This window comes from Podarcis vaucheri (assembly GCF_965113315.1).
Source record: "Podarcis vaucheri genome assembly, chromosome: 17".
Classification (NCBI taxonomy): domain Eukaryota; kingdom Metazoa; phylum Chordata; class Lepidosauria; order Squamata; family Lacertidae; genus Podarcis; species Podarcis vaucheri.
The window spans coordinates 5,933,716-5,955,302 of record NC_138755.1 but is presented as its reverse complement, the minus strand read 5'-3'; the positions used below and the strand labels follow the sequence as shown (position 1 = coordinate 5,955,302).

General features: G+C 47.1%; 1 protein-coding gene across 2 annotated transcripts in view; it reads left to right on the top strand.

Moving 5' to 3' along the window:
- The window catches only part of KCND1 (potassium voltage-gated channel subfamily D member 1), a 71,256-nt gene that overhangs the window by 38,718 nt on the left and 10,951 nt on the right, over positions 1-21,587 (top strand). For both annotated transcript variants that reach the window (XM_082205436.1, XM_082205435.1), the window contains exons 3-6: positions 16,793-16,955; positions 17,085-17,168; positions 18,918-19,013; positions 20,442-20,689. In XM_082205436.1, coding sequence (XP_082061562.1) covers positions 16,793-16,955; positions 17,085-17,168; positions 18,918-19,013; positions 20,442-20,689 — 591 coding nt within the window. The remainder of the gene's footprint in view (positions 1-16,792; positions 16,956-17,084; positions 17,169-18,917; positions 19,014-20,441; positions 20,690-21,587) is intronic.

Genomic DNA, 21,587 nt, shown 5'->3' with positions numbered 1-21,587 from the left:
TATACTCTCTTTTTTGGGAAGTATTTTAAGCAGAGATTGCATGGCTATCTGTGATGGATGCTTCAATTGAGTCATGATAGCTCTATGCTTCTTCCAGGATCAGAGGCAGCAGGATCTTTGCTCTCATGTCCTGTTGTGGGCTTGCCAAGGGCATCTGGTTAACTTCTGTAGGGTACAGGATGCTGGACTAGATAAGCCTTAGGTCAGATCCAGCAGGGCTCTCCATTTGGTCTTCCATCCTTTGGAAAGACCATTGCAGGTTGTCTCATGGAATGGGGCTGGGAAGGAACCAGGTGGAACCTGGAATCAGAGCCCCCCCAGCAGCTAAATACAATCTATGATTAATTAAAAGAATGGAATACAAATGCTTTAATTGAGAAATATTTTGGACATGAAATATGACTGCAGTTATATGAATCCATAACGTATCTCTGAAATGCAAAGCACATTAGTTAGATAATGTCTTTTGCTGCTGCTGTAATGACTTGCATAATTTGCATTGCTCATTTATGTGCAGGCATTTGCAGTGAAAACAGCAACAAAAAAGTAAGGAAAACAGGGCAATTTGAGATTAACTAAGATGCTGTTATTGTCACCTCTGTGGTCCAATGTGTGGTGGTGATTTCCATGGGGCAAGGCCTCCAGTCAGTGTTTTACCACCACAACACACAACACTCAGGGCTGATGGGACAGGGTGAAATAATTTGCCCATGAAAGCTGCCTCCACATGTGTTGTTGTTTTGAATGCTGCCAAAAAAAAAATGGATAAAGAGGAGTTTCATACAAATGAAGCTGCAGGAATGTGTTGACTTCATTATTTCATTCTTTGACTTTAGTTTACTGCCACTTTTATACCCCACCTTTCTACAAAAGGTGCACAAAACCAACACAGTGCAAAATAAGATAAATGTACAACCTTAAATGAGATAAAATTGCAACCTAAGAACAAAACAAAAGAAACAAACCACAAAGAGCAATCACAGAGCACTTTTAAAAAGCAGATCACATATTAGAAGATAGGGAAGCTGTGGGATCCCAGTGATCCATCAGTGCACTCTTGAATTTACAAAGCATGAATGCATTTGCAGGATATTTTAACAATTAAGACTTAATTGAATCTATATTAAATGGGTTGAAAATGGCCTTCCCTTCTTACTTAAGAGCAGAAGAAGTACCTTGCTGGATCAGACTGAGCTTCCCCTTGTCCACTATTTTTTATGAGAAACCCGCACAACCAGTAGGCCATAAATAGACAAACAGAAATTCTCCAGAAGCTCACCAGCGCACCATGAACAGCCTTGTTCTCTGCCCTGGCATTCTGGGTATATGTGTGAAATGAGAACTAATTTGGGTGAAAACCAACCAGAATGCGCATTGGCAACCCTAGGCCTGTGTGCAGAATCCAGTTGTTGTTGTTGTCTCTAATTATTGTTACTGATGAAGCACCTAAAATTGTCTTAGTGCTGTACAGAGACAGTTCCTAACATGATGCAGAAAGAAAACTGAATGGAGAGGAAAGGGAAAAGGAGAGCAAGCAAATTCAGACACCAATTCTTGAAATCATAGTTGAGGTCTAATACAAGCCTGTCCCACAAGCATTCAACATCACTGGATGATAACAGTGAGCTGTCTTATCTTTAAAGCTGCCAGACATCCTTTTATATTCAGATATCTGTTATTCCTAAGTGTCACAGCTTCGTTTCATGTCAAGCCAGTCTCCTCCACGCCCCATGCCCCAAATATCCAGGGCTCTGTTTTTCTCTAAAACATGAGACTGGCCTTCCTGCTGAACGTGGTCCTGGCCCAAGACGTGTTGCTGCCTGAGGCAAGGGACAACTTGGCACTCCCCTCTCAATTTATTCTACAGAAGCCACCTCCATCTACCCTAATGGTAGGGTTGGGGATGGGTTGCGGAGCTTAGTGTGAACTCCTCCCTGCCGCCCTGCAATGTGTGCCAGAGACAGCAACTGCACACGCAGAAGGGATAAGGTGGGAATCACCTGGCAGCATGTCACGGTGGGGGGAAACTATCCTGTTCTGTTGGGGCTTGAGACTCATGGTGGAAGTGGATGTGGTCAAGTTGAGTCTCTTCTGGGTGGGCCTACTTGTTGTTTAGTCGTTTAGTCGTGTCCGACTCTTCGTGACCCCATGGATCAGAGCACGCCAGGCACTCCTGTCTTCCACTGCCTCCCGCAGTTTGGTCAAACTCATGCTGGTAGCTTCGAGAACACTGTCCCACCATCTCTTCCTCTGTCGTCCCCTTCTCCTTGTGCCCTCCATCTTTCCCAACATCAGGGTCTTTTCCAGGGAGTCTTCTCTTCTCATGAGGTGGCCAAAGTCTTGGAGCCTCAGCTTCAGGATCTGTCCTTCCAGTGAGCACTCAGGGCTGATTTCCTTCAGAATGGAGAGGTTTGATCTTCTTGCAGTCCATGGGACTCTCCAGAGTCTCCTCCAACACCAGAATTCAAAAGCATCCATTCTTCGGCGATCAGCCTTCTTTATGGTCTGGCTAGGGTACTTTATGGTTCTTTATAGTACTACTATGGTGGGCCTAGTAGTAGTAGTAGTAATAGTAATATGTCCCACACATCTGGCTGGGTTTCCCCAACCACTCTGGGCTGCTTGCAGCATATAAAAAAACATAATAAAACATCAAACATTAAAAACTTCCCAGTACAGGGCTGTCTTCAGATGTCTTCTAAAAGTTATGTAGTCAGTCAGGTCAAGTCTTTTTAAGCAGACATCAGAACCATGGACAGCGTAATGCTGGTGGTCAACAAAAGAGCTTTAAAGACTGTCTCAAGGCAAATCTAAAAAAAATGTAGTATAAACACTGACAACTGGGAAACACTGGCCTGCGAGCGCTCCAGTTGGAGAACAGCCTTTACCAACGGTGTCATGGGCCTTGAAGACACTCGAACTCAGGATGCAAGGGAGAAACGTGCTAAGAGGAAGGCACGCTTGGCAAATCCACACCGTGATCAACTCCCACCCGGAAACCAATGTCCCCACTGTAGAAGGACGTGTGGATCCAGAATTGGCCTCCACAGTCACTTACAGACTCACTATTAAAACCGTGTTTATGGAAGACAATCTTACTCGGCTACGAGTGATCGCCGAAAAAGAAGAAGAAGAAGGACAGCTCCCAGCAGTCCTTGCTGCTCTGACCTCTCCCCTTCTGTTGCGGTTACAGAGATATATCATCTTCGTTGGTGAGTTGGAGCCATAGTACAAGGCCTGGCCCTGTTCACCCTGGAGGATCTGGCTGTGTTTTTTCAGAGGTCTTTTGCCTCATTTTGTATATGTTACCTTCTGCAAAGGCGGGGAAGGGGAAGGTGCTGTTGACAATTCATCTTCTGAGTCTGAGGAACGATGGTCAGGCCACATCCTTCAGCAGAGAGGGCAGATACCAAAGGTTCCTCCTCAGGTGGAGCAACCTGTGCGCCCCTTTCCTTTGAGTGTTCCTCAAGATATTGCGACCCCTGCAGTCAGGGGCCATGACGAAGGGATTGTGCCACTTCAGACTGTGGGCAGAAGATTTAATTTTTTAATTTTTAATATTCTTTTGTGTAAAACTTCCCTCGTTGCAAGAAGTGAGGCTACAGGGAACCAGGCAGAGGGCCATCTCAGTAGTGGCACCTGCCCTGTGGAACGCCCTCCCAGCAGATGTCAAGGCAATCAACAACTATTTTACTATTAAAAGACAACTGAAGGCGGCCCTGTTTAGGGAAGTTTTTAATGTCTGACGCTGTATTGTTTTTAATATTCGGTTGGAAGCCACCCAGAGTGGCTGGGGAAACCCAGCCAGATGGGCGGGGTATAAATAATAAATTATTATTATTATTTATCATTAAAACAACAACAACAACAACCTGCGAATAGGAGGTGGGAACCTGGAGAGTAAGTATTAGTAGGGCAGTAACCAAATGAGGTTGCCAGCTCCTGCACAGAGGTTCACTGTGGTGTGGAATGGTTCAGTACTTTCGTGCAGGACTCAGAGGAAGGAGTACAGAAGAGCCTTATCAAACGCCCAGCCGTAGCAAAGCTGGCACTGATTGCACTGCATTACATTTTGGAGGTCAGGATTAGAATCCAGAATGAGTTTGGGTGGATTGACGAGTCAGCCTTGTCATCAAGAAGATGAAATTCAGGGCGAGATTAATATAAAGTGCTGTGTGGAAAGCAAAGCCAAGAGACGTGCTGAAAAAGAACGAGACGTGTTGAAAACGGAACTGACAGTGGGAATGAGGGATCTGGACTGCTTGGTAGAAAGCCTACCTCTCAAACCCAGACAGCCACTGTGGTGTTGTGGTTAAACTACAGACTTCGACGAAGAGACCTGGGTGCAAATTCCCCCTCAGACATCAGTTTCACTGAGAGACTTGAGTTCTGTCATTATCTGTCAGCCCAACCTCCTTGACAGAGTTATTGTGAGGATAAAATTGAGAGGAAGAACTATGCATGCTAGCCGCTTGGCAGAAGGGCGAGCTATGAATATGATGGTGTGGTGTGATAGCTTTATTCCTAATCCTCTTTTAAAGTTGCCAGCTATCAGGGAGTAATAGCTGTGATGGTTATATTCTATCTCCACTGTCGGAGGTTTCATATGTCTGAATGACAGTTGCTGGGAGTCACAAGTGGTTAGAATGCTGCTGCTCCCATGCTGTACTTGAATAATAATAATAATAATAATAATAATAATAATAATAATAATAATATGCTTCCCACAGACATCTGGTTGGCCACTGTGGGAACAGGGTAAGGTAAAGATAAAGGACCCCTGGACCCCTCTATGGGGTGCGGTGCTCATCTTGCTTTCAGGCTGAGGGAGCCGGCGTTTGTCCACAGGCAGCTTTCTGGGTCACGTGGCCAGCTGGACTAAACCACTTTTGGCACAACGGGACACCATGATGGAAGCCAGAGCGCACGGAAACGCCTTTACCTTCCCACCAAAGTGGTACCTATTTATCTACTTGCACTTGTGTGCTTTTGAACTACTAGGTAGGCAGAAGCTGGGACAGAGCAACGGGAGCTCACACCGTGGTGGGGATTCGAACCGCCAGCCTTCCGATCAGCAAACGTAAGGAGCTCAGTGGTTTAGACCACAGCGCCACCTGCTTCCCTTGTGGGAACAAGATGCTGTGCTAGGTAGGTTTTTGGTCTGAACCAGCAGGGCTCTTCTTATGTTCTTAGGATGAATGAACTGATAAAAACCGCAAATGTTATTAAGCATGAGAGCATTGTGTGGTGAGGGAAATGTATTCTGCAGGTGTTAACAGGCATATTTCTCCATTGATATTTGATTTATGTATTTATTTATGTCATTTACGTCCTGCCTTTCCTCACAGGAACCCTGTGAGATGGGTTCGTCTGAGAAACAATGACTGACCCAGGGATTTTGTCCCTGCTGTTATTGTGGTCTGTGCTTTGTTAACCCCTAGGTTAGATTGCTGCAGCGAGACATATGTGGGGCTGCCTTTGAAGACTGTGTGGGAACTGCACCTAGTGCAGAATTTGGAGGCCGGATTGCTGACTGGGGCAAGGCGATCTGAACATATAACACCAATTCTGGCACAACTGCACCAGCTACCAGTTAGTTTCCAGGTTCAATTTGAAGTGCATTTGGTTTTGACCAATATTTGCTCATGCAGCTCAGGGCTGCAGTACCTTAAGAGCTGCAACTTTCCATATGAGCCTAGCCAGACACTGTGTTGCTCATCAAAGCCCTTCTCCATGTGCATCCTGCTAGAGAAGTGCAGAGGGTGGCAAAACAGAAACGGGTCTCCTCAGTGGTGGCCCCGCTTTTGTGGAATGCTGTCCCCAGAGATGTATACCTGGTTCCATCATTGTTTGCTATTAGACACCAGGCCAAAAAATTCTGTTTACCTAGGCCTTGAATTGTTAATTGGAAGTGTCATGAGTTGTGCCTTTCTACTGCTCATCTGTTAGTGGGGTGGGTAGGATCTGTCTTTGTAGAAATATTATTGCTTGTGGGGGGGTAGTTTCTGTGTTTTATTATTGTTCTACACTGAGTTTTTGTCCTGAAAGTTGCTTTGGGACATACCATACTTCTGTATGTGAAAAGTGATGAATAAATGTAATAAATAAATACATACAGTGGTACCTCGGGTTACATACACTTCAGGTTACCTACACTTCAGGTTACAGACTCCGCTAACCCAGAAATAGTACCTTGGATTAAGAACTTTGCTTCAGGATGAGAACAGAAATCACACGGTGGCGGCGCAGCAGCAGTGGGAGGCCCCATTAGCTGAAGCGGTACCTCAGGTTAAGAACAGTTTCAGGTTAAGAACGGACCTCTGGAACGAATTAAGTATGTAACCAGAGGTACCACTGTATTAGCCAAATTAGGGAGCAATGACTTGGTTGTAGAACCTCATGGATTCAAAAGAGATATAAGCATGCATCTGATGCAATTAGATGTAATTAAGTATTTTGATTGGTAATCTGCCTTAGCACGAGAGGATCGGAACAAGTATTAATTACTGTAAGCTGCTTTGTATCATCTATGTGCATTGTAAAAGGTAAAGGTACCCCTGCCCGTACGGGCCAGTCTTGACAGACTCTGGGGTTGTGCGCCCATCTCACTCAAGAGGCCGGGGGCCAGCGCTGTCCGGAGACACTTCTGGGTCACGTGGCCAGCGTGACATCGCTGCTCTGGCGAGCCCGAGCCGCACATGGAAACGCCGTTTACCTTCCCGCTAGTAAGCGGTCCCTATTTATCTACTTGCACCCGAGGGTGCTTTCGAACTGCTAGGTTGGCAGGCGCTGGGACCGAACAACGGGAGCGCACCCCGCCGCGGGGAGTCAAACCGCCGACCTTTCGATCGGCAAGCCCTAGGCGCTGAGGCTTTTACCCACAGCGCCACCCGCGTCCCACATGTGCATTGTAAGGGTGGCATAAAAATTCCTAAACAAATAAACAGCAGTGTGACATAATTATAAACGACATAGATGGGCCACAACCCACGTAACCATAATCATAACTAATTGATAGCAACAGGAACAAATGATGGCTGACTTGTCTGACTGGCTTCAGTAGGAGATAGGTTTGAGGTCTTGTAAACAGCAGATGAAGTAGGCAACCTGTGTCTGGTCTGTGATCAGACCAAAGGTTGCCTTTCATGCGGTGGCATAGCATGGGGGTGGCGGGGGGGGCCGTTGCCCTGGAGACGGCGACTGGAGAGCATGGAGGGTGCTTTTCACCCTGTGCACACCCACCTAGCGCACAAACACCTGCTTGTCAGGGGCAAGGGCTGCGCAAGCACGCTCTGCCCCTCCATGTGTGTCTGGACGCACCCGTCCCAGGCGCTGGCAGATGGCGTTATGCCCCTGCTCTCATGTAGTCAAATGCCGCTATGCACACACAATGCCAGTACCAGAAAACTTGAAGTCAGGGAGAAAGTTTCTAGCTAAGTCTTTGTCAGGGACTGGGCACAGGAGAAGAAGTAGAAGTAGAAGTAGAAGTAGAAGTAGAAGTAGAAGTAGAAGTAGAAGTAGAAGTAGAAGTAGAAGTAGAAGTAGAAGTGGAGGAGGAGGAGGAGGAGGAGGAGTTTGGATTTGATATCCTGCTTTATCAGTACCTGAAGGAGTCTCAAAGCAGCTAACATTCTCCTTTCCCTTCCTCCCCCACAACAAACACTCTGTGAGGCAAGTGGGGCTGAGAGACTTCAGAGAAGTGTGACTGGCCCAAGGTCACCCAGCAGCTGTATGTGGAGGAGCGGAGACGCGAACCCGGTTCACCAGATTACGAGTCTACCGCTCTTAACCACTACACCACACTGGAGGAATGGTGGAGACAGTTCAGAATTACAACAGGGGTTTCAGGCAGGTCACAGCTCAGAGGCAGATGAGGGGGGAAGCTGGGAAATCATGGGAGAGGATGAAAAGGAACCACCCGAAGGGCAACAGCTGATGGACACAGTGTTTTTAGAAAGCATTCCAGGACACACACACACACACACACCACTCCCAGAGCCTGGCAAGCCTTGAAAGTAGTACAGCAAAGGGCTCAGAAGAGAAGGGCCTTCAGCACCACCCATAGAGGAGATGATGATGAATGAGGAAGTGGGATAAAAAAGGCAGTGGAGAGTCATTCGGGACAACACCATTATTCAAAGGGTCTGCGTTCCAAGCCTCTCTCTGTAAATATTGAATAAAAAGCAGATGGTAAGGACTTTTCTTTGTCTTATCCGTTCCTGGCAACCTGCCGTTGGGGTTGTTTCCTCTGCTGCCTGACAGTCTTCTCCGTGACATACCAGTTTCCCCTTGCCTTTGAACAGTGAAATGTCCAGTTATGTCGACCCTCAGAACTGAAGAAGAAACAGAGGAAGAACCTTAGGGGTAGCCACCAGTTACAGTCTGAAGTGGCTTTCCATCATGTGTCAGAACTAGACCTCAGACATATCGAACTCTAGCTGCACTGAGGCCATAGGTGCTTGTCCCAAAGGCTCACACTCTTCTATATTGGAACCGCTGTGGCAGAGTGGGGAACCTGTGGCCCTCCAGATATTGATGGACTACAACTCCCATCATCCTTGTCCATTGGCCATGCTGGCTTGAGCTGATGGGAGTTGGAGCCCAACAACTTCTTGAGGTTCCTCCTCCCTATAATACTGTGCGGCTCGGATAACCCTTTTAAACCATGATCTATGTTTTAGGATGTAACTAGATGATATCACCACTGATGTCTTTTATTAATTTATGAGCAGAGGGCGATGTTTATGTTGTAAATTTATTGTAATGTATGGTGTTGGTCTTTTGCTTATTTCCTATGGTTTTTGTCTGTTTTTTTGTAAGTTTTTGGCTGTTTTAAATTTGGAGGTTTAAGTACATATATGTTGGTGGGAAACTGTCGTGTGACGGGCCAATGGCTGTAATAAATATCAATCAATCAATACTGGGGGTGGGGGTGCCGATATTCTGTTGTCAAAGTATTCAGAGGAATATCCTACTAATCCTATCTCCACATAATGGAGAAAGAGAGACTTAAGTAGCCACACCTGAACCAAGCAACACCCCTTTTATCTGTGCGCCTGAGTCCATGTCACCCTCAAGAAAAGCCACTTCCGCCTTGAAGAGGAGGTGGAGTTGCGGGGTTCACGACCCTCCCACGTGCGCAGGGGGGTGGAAGGCCAGCCCTGCGTGACTGGGTGATTCCCAGCTGTGTCACACCCCTAGCCAGCCAATCGGGTTGGTCCAGGTGTGTGACCTGCCCCATAAAGCCAGGACGCAGCTGGGGATCTCCCTCTTTGCCTCCTTCCAGCTGCTCCGGTTTTCTCACCCTCCCGCCCTTTAAGGTTTTCTTTCTTTGACCTTGCTATGGACTTTGGTTGGTCGCCATTCAGGGGCCTGGTAGGAATTTTTCCACTTGGCAAATTGGCTCCAGTCACTTGGTTTTCGCCTACCCCGTAGCAAATTGTCACAACTTTCTGGATATTGGCGGTGAGGCATTGGAATAGTTCTGTAGATGGAAAGAGGGGAGGTAGCGCCATCACCTGCCCCGCATATTGAAGGGTAGTCCGTTAAAGGATTCTGGGGGGCGTGGCCCTGTCCGAAGCCTAGGGAGGTTAGGACCTAAGGCACGCCCCCTATCGGCGACCCCAGGGAGCTCCTAGCAGGACTTCTCCTACTAGTGGTTAACCCTTCCCGGACTTCCAGCAGACGGTCTGGTGTCAGATATAGTCAGTTAGGTTCAATGCCTAAGCCAATTCCACTCATCACCTGTAACCAAGAAAGTTGTGGCCTTTTTTAGCCCATTAACCTTAATAATTGTCTCATGTGTCATTATTTCTACCTGTGGGGGTTGGGAACTCGCCACGCAATAGGCTTATACCGGCACCTGAAGAACATGACCATTTCCACAAGTGCCCCTCTCTCAGCTTTAGATTCCTTCCTTAAGACCCATCTTTTTCTGAATATCCTTTGCCTAAAGCTCCTAGTCAAAGCAGCGAGAATAGGAGCTGCGCGGTCAGAGGAGTTGGTGGTAGTGGTTGGAGCAGCTGCACAGCTCTTTACCTCAACGCATCTCCACAATGTTTCCCCATCTGTATACGCTGGGGAGAACCAGGTCTGTATCAGCTGAGCACATGCTAGATTTCAGGTTAGCAGCTTGTGCCGTGGTGTGAGCCCAATTGAAAGAAAGATGTAAATGAACCAAAGATCAGAGGAAAGCCACGGAGATGTTAAAGGATTTAGAAAGCAGCACTCATGGGAGAAGGATGAAAGAAACAGTCCTTGTTTAGCAATGAGGCAAGGAGGCAAAGAGCAAGAAAGCCTCTAATTGTTTTCCAGTGCACAAAAAGGCATAAAGAAGCAAGATTTAGGTCTGCGTCATAGATGACCAGGGGCAGCTGCCAGGGGCTGCACTCTCTTGTGGAGTAGTGGGGAGAGAGTATAAAAACCACAAAAGGGTCCCGGGTTTGGTGTTCTCTGATCAGCACAGGGCTTATTGTGAGCCAGAACTTTCAGGGATGTTACCCTTGAATTTGTTTTCAAGGCTTAAACCTAGAGCAGGGGTCTCCCGGCCCGCGGGACTCGTTTATCCGGCCTGCAGCGACCCCCGCCACCTGCTCTTACTGGTGCTGCGCTGCACGGCTGCCCACTTCCGGGTCGGAGGAGCACCAGAAATAGCTTGTGCACATGCGTAAGCATTATTTCCGGTGCACATCCGGGTCGGAGGAGGCCTGTGCACATGCACACCAACTATTTCCGGTGCTCCTCCGGCCCAGAAGTGCACTGGAAATAGCGTGTGCACACACATATGGGCACTCCCCTGCCCCCCGGCCCACCGTATGATCAGCGCTGGAGACACAGGCCCAAGGCATGGTAAGTTTGTTGACCCCTGACCTAGAGCATGCCAAGTAATCATATCAACCCTTTGGGGCCCTGCAATTGGCAGGTGAGGCCCTGTTGGTTCTGCTGCTGCTGCCAAGAGCTGCCCAGTTGGCATCAGTTCGCAACAGGGCCTTCTTGGTTGCAGCCCCTTGTTTGTGAAATACTTTCCCTGGTGAGGTGCGTCTGTCTCCCTCGTTATTAACGTGCATGAAGAATTTTTAAACATTCCTGTTCACCTGGGCGTTGGATGGATGAAAGATGCTGTTTGCAGTAACTTTGGAATTATTGTTTGTGAGGGTGTGTGGTTGTTTCAAAATGGTTTCAGATATTCTTAACGGGGTTTTTTTTTAAAAAAGAATCAGATGTTCTTAATTGCTTTAAAGTGTTTTAAATACATTATCTAATTTATTTTTAATTGTATTGTTTTATTGCTTTGATGTTTGATCCTGGGCTCCTTTGGGAAGAAGGGTAGGATAAATATTTTATAAACAGAGACAACAGTGATTCTAACCGTGTGCAGAATATCTTTTCCTTCCTATCAAGATGAAGGGAGAATGCAGGTCTTGGGGGCAACATTATGCAATGAAATGATTGGGTACTATCGTGGCTGCCACTGACCTCAGTTCCTGGCCAATTCTGCACCATACATTTAAAGTCTTGTGGGTTGCACTCCATGTGGTGCTGAGGAGAATATTCCCTCGGTGCAGTATTTTCTCTTTCTACAATGAAGCATTATCCCCCTCTCTTTCCCCAAATCACCCCCTAAGTCTGATATATGTGCCCCCCCATCCTTCCAGAGCAGATCTGGGGATAGCACAGGGCACATGCCTGGCAGAGGAAAAGGGGGGAAACCTATTGGCCTTGTGCTAATCCTTGCCGTAGTTGTGCAAATGTTTAATTGAATACCACCCTATTATTCCACTTTAATAGTCATGGCTCCCCCGTCAAAGAATATTGGGTATTGTTGCTTGTTAAGGGTAGTGAGACTTGTTAGGAGACCCCTATTCAGGCACTACAACAGGGGTCAGCAACCTTTTTCAGCCGGGGTCCGGTCCACTGTCCCTCAGAGCCTGTGGGGGGCCGGACTATATTTTGAAGGGGGGAAAGAACGAATTCCTATGCCCCACAAATAACCCAGAGATGCATTTTAAATAAAAGGACACATTCTACTCATATAAAAACATGCTGATTTCCTGACCGTCTGCGGGCCGGATTGAGAAGGCAATTGGGCCTTAGGTTGCCCACCCCTGGACTACAACTGGAGACTCAGTGTGATGTAGTGTTTAAGAGCAGTGGACTCGTAATCTGGTGAACCAGGTTCGATTCCCCGCTCCTCCACATGCAGCTGCTGGGTGACCTTGGGCCAGTCACGCTTCTTTGAAGTCTCTCAGCCCCACTCAATTCACAGAGTGTTTGTTGTAGGGGAGGAAGGGAAAGGAGAATGTTAGCCACTTTGAGTCTCCTTAGGGTAGTGATAAAGCGGGATATGGAATCCAAACTCTTCTTCTTCAACTTCCAGAGTGCTTTAATAATCAATCCCTCTTCCCAGGAAACTCTGGAAGCAGCAGCTCTGTGAGGCCTCCTGCAACTCTCAGCCCCCTTCACAAACTACAGTTCCCAGGATTCTTTGAGGGGGGAGCCGTGACTGTTAGCGTTTTAATATTGCTTTAAATGTGTTGTGCAAATGGGGCCCTAGAAACCGCCCTTCCCTATGATAATATGGTGCCTGTTTGTTCAAGGACAATATGATAAGGAACCATGCAGAGAGTCAGCTGAGACTTGCTGTGGCCAGGGACTGTCAATTAAATGCTGCTTAAACTTATTTTGCACTCATACACTGGTACTAGAGTATACCAGATACAAGCACTGCAGCAAGCCTGAAGGGCACATTTGTGTCTCAGGTGGCGCTTTCTCTTTGAAAATACTCCCTAATGGTAATGGAATATGAAGAAATAGCTAGATTAACGGGGGAAATTCGACAACAGGGCGATGAAACATTTCAAAAAGAATGGGAAAATTTTATGTCATACATAGGAAGGATAAGGTGAAATAGTGAAACCAGTAGAACTGAAATAAACCTCATAATGAGAAATACAAAGAAAATTTCTGGATAAAGAAAATAGCAGAAAGTAAAATGTACAATGTGATCAATGTAACCAATGGTAGTTGTAAATGAATATAGACAGACAATAAGAACTGTATATACAGGAGGATTTATTTGACTATAGACACTCTGTGGACAAATACGAAAGGAGAACAATAATATACAAAATGGATGAAAACAATGCGAAAAAGTTAGATGTGATATAAAAGGCCAGAAGAGGGAAGAAGTTGGCTCTGGGGAGCAGGTGTAAATGTGAAATGTAATACAATATGTGTATGTGAAGTGTGCAAATGAAAACCAATAAAGAATATTATGGGGGGAGGGGAATACTCCCTAATGGGAGTCAGAAAAAAGACTGGGTCACCAGCTGGGAGCACTCTGATGCGGCAAGGCACGAATAGAAGAGTTTTTGAAAAGGTCTAGATACGTTTGTGTACACCTTTCAGTGGACATTAGCTGCGATACATAGCAAAATGGAACCTCCGTATTCAGTGGTAGTCTATCTGTGAAGTACCAGTGCTCAGAACAAAGAGGCACATGGCTGGCTGCATACAGAATGCGGGGTGAGATTGATGCACCATTGATCAGATCTAGCAAGTCAGTATTAATTATGGAGACACATCATGCTCTGTGTAATGTGTGTATGTTTTGTACTTTGTACTTAAGTACAGAGTGCCTTGTAAGAGAAGGCAATTAAATTCAGGCTGTAAAAAATAAATTCAGGGGGGGAAACAACCCACACCCCACCTCCTCCCCGCCGGAAGGAGTGTGTGTACATTTGTACAAACTCCTGAAATATCTTGGAGAACAAGACTGGATTGGATGAGCTCTCTAGCATTCATTCATTCATTCATTCATTCATCCCAGTCCCTGCTGCGTCTTAATATTCAATTACCTGCTTCCCCTACTCCCTTGCTCAGTATTGCTCCCATTAATGATCTCCCAAGGGCCCGTCCATCAGAGAGAACCGAGGACTTATTAAGGCTGTAATTCTTAGAACCCGCTGTTTTCTGACAGAGCTGTAGATCCCTGGCCCATAACTCAACTACTTGGTTCGTGGAGCGTTGCTCCAAGCCGTATACTGGAGGGGTGACAATCTTCTGGAAGTTGTCCAAGGGAAGGAGAATCAGCCACTGTGGGCACAAGCTTATTATGCCCAGGGAATCTGTGGCTGTAGACCTCCCTCTTATGAAGCCATAGAATTGTAGAGTTGGAAGGGACTCCAAAGGCCATCTAGTCCAAGACCCAGCAATGCAGGAATCTCAATTAAAGCATCCATGACAGATGGCCATCCCACCTACCTTAGAAACCTCCAAGGAAGGAGAGCTTGCCATCTTCCAGGGGAAGAACATTTAGAGGTCTCTCTCTGCAATGTTCAGGTAGGTGATGGGTATATTTTAGGACAAGGTGTGGGGAGCCTTTGGCATGTTGATGGACTACAGTTCCCATGATCACTGACCATGGGCCTTGCTGGCAGGGGCTGATGGGAGTTGGAGTCCAACAGTATTTGGTCACCCATTGCATACTCCTGTTTGGGGTCATTCACAGACTAGGGGAGATAGGGGCACAGGGAGAGGCAAAACCTTTGTCTGGTGCTTGCAAAACAGCAATTATTATTCTTATGCTTTGAAATTTGTTTGACGTGTTTCAAAACTTATCTTTCCCAGGGACCAAGAGTCTTATCCCAGCACAGCAGGGAGTAAACTCTCTTTGGGCTGATGTACCAGACTAGGACAAATGAAGGCCCTTTGCCCTTGAGAATGAACATTTTCAAAATGAGTTGGGCAATCTTCAAATAAAAATTAATTGCTATTTTCAAGCGCTAGGCTCAGGCTTTGACTCTTCCTTTGTTTTGCAGGGAGAGTTGGGTAAGGGAACTCATAGAATTAGTAAAAATAATATCTTTATCAGGACCAAGCAATGTTCACAATGCAGTATGTGACCTTTTGAGTTGCATAGAGTTCCTTCTCAGGCTGGAAAGTCGATAAAATTTAACTTGAAACCTCACAAACTTGCATTTTGAACGCGGCCTGGTCCTAATCATTTTACTGCCTGTGTGAATTTTGTTCTTATGAGCCTATGCAGTTATTTGACTTTGATCTTCTTCAGGGAACTTTTCCTCCAAATTTCTCTTAGGCATTGAGGCAGGCATACTTTATAGGTTGAGACCCTATTCTTATTTGAGATTGTAGTTACCCAAAGGTGGGTGGGTAAGAAACTCACTTTCCTTTCCTGCATAGATGGAGATGCTGAGATAAGCTTTCTCAATTCATATGCCCTTCAGCAAACTAGTGTTGCCAACTGACAAGAATCTTCTCCTGGTCTGCTCTTGGGCCTTGTAACACAGTGCAATGTGCAGAAATGAGAAAGTTTCACAGCACAGAGATGAGCATGACTACATTGTTGTCGTTGTTTAGTCGTCTTAGTCATGTCCGGCTCTCTGTGAACAGAGCATGCCCTGGAAACTCTCACTTTCTTCTCAAAGCTTCTCCTTTTTTATGTCCATGGAGTTTTCTTGGCAATGACCACATTATCACCTATTAATGTTTGCACAAGCTTCTGTTCAAAGGTTCAGCTAGAGTGGCTGGTGGGAAAGTTAGTGAGCCTAGAAAGGGCTTGTAGGTCATCTTGTTCAGACTGTACCCTAATGCAAGGTCTGTGGCTGGCTGTGTACTCCTTGCGGTTTATAACAAATTTAAAATTCAGTGCTAAAGCAATACCAATTTTGTGACCTGAAATACCAGATTCTGTGACCTGAATAAATTCTACAAATGCAATTTGCAAATGCATGCTTTGCATAATTTATGCTGTTCTCACTCGCCTTCGAAAGAGATGCGGAGCAATGCAGCGTTCTCCCAAGTACGGGAAACCCTGCCTGGTCCTCTTCCAGTTTCTACAATTTAACCAGGCATCGCTCACATGGTTTCAAGCTTGTTTGAGGAAGAAGGAGCTCAGTGTTATGCTCAGTAAAATTCCATGCTTATGCAACCTTTATGCAAGACGTAAAATAAGGACCATGTGGGAGGGGTGCCACGATGGAGGGACAAATCTGTCAGTTTCAGTTTCAGTTTCTCAGTTTCCCAGGCTTTAAGCTCAGTTCTACAAATTTCTTCGTCTTTGTGAAATTTGTTTTATGTAAAATAAAAGAAGAAGAATCCTCATGAAAATCCACCAGCATTTTTGTGTGCCTTTTCTCCAATATTCACATTTTTGCATGCATTTTTGACTCATAGACATATTTTGGTGAGAAATTTCTCAGTATGTAATGCATTTTTAATGTTATTTGCACCGGTACATATATATTTTATGTGCTCTTCTCCCTAATGTACAGTATTCACATTATGTGGTTGAAGAACTGCATTGCAAAATTCAGTGATGTGCGAACTCTGTTTGCAAATCAGGAAACCTCTACTTTGCTGTATTTCTTTGTGTCAAACTGCTGCTAAACATATAGGAGGCAGCTCAGTGTGTGTGTGTTGCGGGGTGTGCGTGTGAGAAACTTGGCATCCCTACCAGAATTACACACACACACACAAACGTTGCCACTCTCCATTATCACAGCCTAATCATTGTATAACTTGCTAAAAGCAGCATCAAGAATATGCCCCAAGATAATCAACAGCCAGCAAACAGGAAAAAGCTGACTCTAACCTCCTTCCTTTCCCCTCTGAGTTGTCAACCAATCCCTCCATGACCCACATGCAGTATTGTCCTAGGAAGGTGTGCAGCTCCATGTGCTGCAGGAGGAAAGGGGGTTAGCCATGCGCATGTGCGACAGGGCAAGGCCAGGCAAGACCCCAAGAACTTCACTAACTACCGTCTCCCTTCCAGCTACGGTGATATGGTCCCGAGCACCATTGCAGGGAAGATCTTTGGTTCCATCTGCTCTCTGAGTGGGGTGCTGGTCATCGCCCTCCCTGTACCTGTCATCGTCTCCAACTTCAGCCGCATCTACCACCAGAACCAGCGGGCAGATAAGCGGCGAGCTCAACAGGTAGCTGTGCGGCCAGGCGGAAGAGAGAAGGCGGAAGGGCGATGGGAGGAGGGAGGGAGGGAGGGAGGGAGGGGAGGGCCACACCTGCCTCTCATTCCATACACAGTCCTCCATCTCTCCCCCTTGCAGAAGGTTCGCCTGGCCCGCATCCGCCTCGCCAAGAGCGGCACCACCAACGCTTTCCTCCAGTACAAGCAGAACGGGGGCCTCGAGGTATGGACCACGCATTTGCATGCTCAACACTGGTTTTCTCGGCTGCTTTGGGATTTTCTTGGAAAGGAAAAGCGGGACGTAAAAATAGAGGTGGCTCCATTAGGCATTGGCCCACCAACCGGAAGTCTGCCCTCAGCCAACCCCGACCTGCTTTCTTGCTTACATCAAGGCTGCGTTGGCCTCCTCCTCAGCCTTAGTTTCCCTTAGAGAGCTCAGCAGGGAGATGGGTGGGGGCAGAGCTAGAATTGGTTGGCCACAGGCTCTGCCTACAAGTCCTAGCCAAGTCCTAGCCACAATGCCCTAGTTTTCTCTGCGCAGGGGAATCCCTTTTAAATGCGAAAACAGTCAAACTTGCATCACCCAGCTATAGCCCGAAGTACTTGCGTCCCAAGTGATTTTTCTGAATGTGCTGATTGGCTCTAATGTGGGCATGTATGCACATGCGCCTATACCCAAAGTGTGCCCCGATGCATAGGCGCTTGTCACCTAAGAGAGCCAGTGTGGTGCAGTGGTTCAGAGCAGTGGACTCGTAATCTGGTGAACCGGGTTCAATTCCCTGCTCCTCCACACACAGCTGCTGGGTGACCTTGGGCTAGTCACACTTCTCTGAAGTCTCTCAGCCCCACTTGCCTCACAGAGTGTTTGTTGTGGGGGAGGAAGGGAAAGGAGATTGTTAGCTGCTTTGAGACTCCTTGAAGGTAAAGGGACCCCTGACCGTTAGGTCCAGTCGTGGACAACTCTGGGGTTGCGGCACTCATCTTGCTTTATTGGCCGAGGGAGCCGGCGTCCAGCTTCCGGGTCATGTGGCCAGCATGACTAAGCTGCTTCTGGCGAACCAGAGCAGCGCACAGACACGCCGTTTACCTTCCCACTGGAGCGATACCTATTTATCTACTTGCACTTTGACGTGCTTTCAAACTGATAGGTTGGCAGGAACAGGGACCGAGCAATGGGAGCTCACCCCCTTGTGGGAATTCAAACCACCAACCATCTGATTAGCAAGCCCTAGGTTCCATGGTTTAACTCACATCGCCAACCGTGTCCCACTTGAGACTTGCATAGGGCAGTGATAAAGTGGGATATCAAATCCAAACTCCTCCTCCACCACCACCTGTATGTTGGTATTCAAGCCATAGCTTCCCTCAAAACAGATCCATTGAAATGTATGAACATGACTGATTTCAATAGGTCTGCTCTAAGCAGAGCGCTCCTGGATCATGCCCAAGGTCCACCTGGTCCACCATCACAGCGGTGAATCAGATGCCAGTGGGGAGCACACCAGCAGGACCTGACTGCGCCAGTGCTCTCCTCATTTACAATACCCAGGATGTCGTATTCGGAAGCATCCTTCCTCTGACATTGGGGACGGAACATAGTCAACATGGCTAGTAGCCACGGATAGCCCTCTCCTTCATGAATTTGTCTAATTCTTTTAAAGTCAGCAAGGCTATTGGAACCTCCCTGCCTCTTGCGGGAGCGAATTTCATCGCTTAACTATGCGTTATGTTTTACTCAGTGTTTTACTTTGTTGGATAGCACCCAGTGCTGCCAACTGTGGAAATCAAATGTGTATGTATGTATGTATCCTATTTATTTGCATACATATCTATTCCTGCCTTTATGTTCCTGGGCAAACACCCATCCAGGCATTGAGCCAGACCTGCTTCCCTTCAGCAAGGTGGCGGTGGCCTCATGCACCTTCAGACGGTCTGCTTCAATTAATTGGCGCTCCTCTCTTTTCCTCTACAGGACAGAGACCCTGATGCTCACGTCTTGGCTGTGCGAAACCGATCAGCCTTTGAAATGCAACACCATCATTTGTTGCACTGCCTGGAGAAAACTACCGTGAGTAGCAGGAGAGGGTGCAAAGGAAGGAAAGGGGTTCGGACAACACAAGTGGAAGAAGCTAGACTTAGTCACTGTGAGGAGCTTTTAGGACGGCCAATGGAATCTGATTTTGATCCAGGATTGCCTAGATCTGACACAAAGGAACCAGTGACCCTCCAAATGTTGTTGGACTCCAACCCCCCTCAACCTCCGCCTCCCCCGCAGTCCAGCATGCCTTAGTAATAATAATAATTTATTATTTATACCCCGCCCATCTGTCTGGGTTTCCCCAGCCACTCCGGGCGGCTTCCAGCAAAACACTAAAATACAATAACCTATTAAACAGTAAAAGCTTCCCTAAACAGGGCTGCCTTCAGATGTCTTCTAAAAGTTTGGTAGTTATTTTTCTCTTTGGTGGGAGGATGTTCCACAGGGCGGGTGCCACTACCGAGAAGGCCCTCTGCCTGGTTCCCTGTAACTTGGCTTCTCGCAGCGAGGGAACCGCCAGAAGGCCCTCGGAGCTGGACCTCAGTGTCCGGGCAGAACGATGGGAGCGGAGACACTCCTTCAGGTATACTGGACCGAGGCCGTTTAGGGTTTTCAAGGTCAGCACCAACACTTTGAATTATGCTCGGAAACGTACTGGGAGCCAGTGTAGGTCTTTCATGACCGGGGTTATATGGTCTCGGCGGCCGCTCCCAGTCACCAGTCTAGCTGCTGCATTCTGGGTTGTGGATGACAGGAGTTGTGGTTCAGTCATGTCTGGAGGGCCACAAGTTCTCCATCCCTGTCAAGGTTTTTGGGGGTTGTGTTTTGTTTTTTTTTAATGATCATCTTGTTGAGTATCCTTTACAACTCCAACATTCTACACACGAATTCTGTACCGATTCAAAAACCAGATTCTGCAATCCGAATAAGTTATATGAATGGCTGTTCGGCATAATCTTTTCTCCTTGGAACAAGGATCACGTACTGGTGCTTGTTCACTGAACCAGTGGCGTAGCGTGGGGGGTGCAGGGGGGGCCGGCCGCACCGGGCGCAACATCTGGGGGGGGGGGCGCGGAAGAGACTCGAGTGCTAAAATCCACGGGTTAGGGGGCGCAAATTATTTGCCTTGCCCCGGGTGCTGACAACCCACGCTACGCCACTGCACCGAACACCCTTCAGACAGTGGATTTCCCTACATGGCTTCAAGTGCATCTTTGAGGCCATAAGGCTGAGAAAATCGGCTGATGCTCTTGGAGCAATGAATTCTGCCTCTGACTTGAAGTTCCTAGTTTGCATAATACCGCGTAGCAGACCCACAGAATAGGCATAGTTGTGATGGCGCCCTTATCAATGTGGTGTCGCAAGCAGGAACGTACATGTTGTGGGGCCCAGCTGTAAGAGTGAATGCCCACACACCAACCCCCTGACATTGTTTTCTCTCTCCCTCCCCCCTCCCAGAGTCACGAGTTTACGGATGAGCACTCCTACAGCGAGTTTTGCCTGACGGAACCCCTGGGCTACCGCACCAGCCGCAGCACCTCCCTCTCCTCCCAGCAAGGCGGCAAAGGGGGCCTAAGCACCTCGTGCTGCCCCCGCCGGACCAAGCGCCGCACCACCCGCCTAACCAACTCCACCATGTCCGTGAGCCGCACCAGCGCTCAGGAGCTCGATACGCTAAACAGCCAGAAAAGTGCTGCCCCCCAGAGGTAAGGCTAATGTTTGCATGACGTCACACCTCGCCGTGGGAACAAGAGATCAGCTCTGAGCTCGTCCACACTTCTGCTTGTGCTGTGCCTAGATATCATGGGTTCAGATGGTTTCCCCCTTGCACCTCTCATTTCCCAGGGCAAACCCACTCTTTAGTGCTAAATTGGAGCAAATGTCTCTCTGGAGAAAACCCAAATTGCCATTTGTTCCAATTGAGCACTAAAGAGCAGTTTTCCTAGGGTGTGCGGGGGAAGCAGCAGGACAATAATAAGTGTGAATAAGCTCTATGTTGCATCTGAGCAGTTCCTTTCCCATGTGCGAGAATGAGCTTTGGCTCTGTAGCTTAACTGCAGGGGGATATTTTATAGGAGATTAAGGAGTCACATAAAAGGAGGCTATGTATCTACTACAATCTGGTCTTTAGCAAAGGCAAGTTAAGATATCTTAGAAATATTGCTGGGTCAAGGAACATTGCCAGTTGGATAAATTTAAGACACTTATTTTTCTTTTTGCATATGGGTCCAGAAGGGTTTCCCCTGCCCCATCAAATGTCATGGTAGTACACAAACTTTTAAGTTTTGCTGGTCAGGAACCAATTCCTCACTTCCTACATCAAGCAGGCCACTGACCTCAGAGGAGGGAGCTGCATCAGTTCAAGCGAAGAGTCCTCCTGGGCTTGAGGACTGGGAACAGGAGAATGTTAATGCATGAAAACAGAAAATAATAATAATAGTAATTTATTCATTCATTCATACCCTGCCCATCTGGCTAGGTTTCACCAGCCACTCTGGGTGGCTTCCAACCGAATATTAAAAACAATACAGCGTCAGACATTAAAAACTTCCCTAAACAGGGCCGCCTTTAGTTGTCTTTTAAAAGTAAAATAGTTGTTTATTG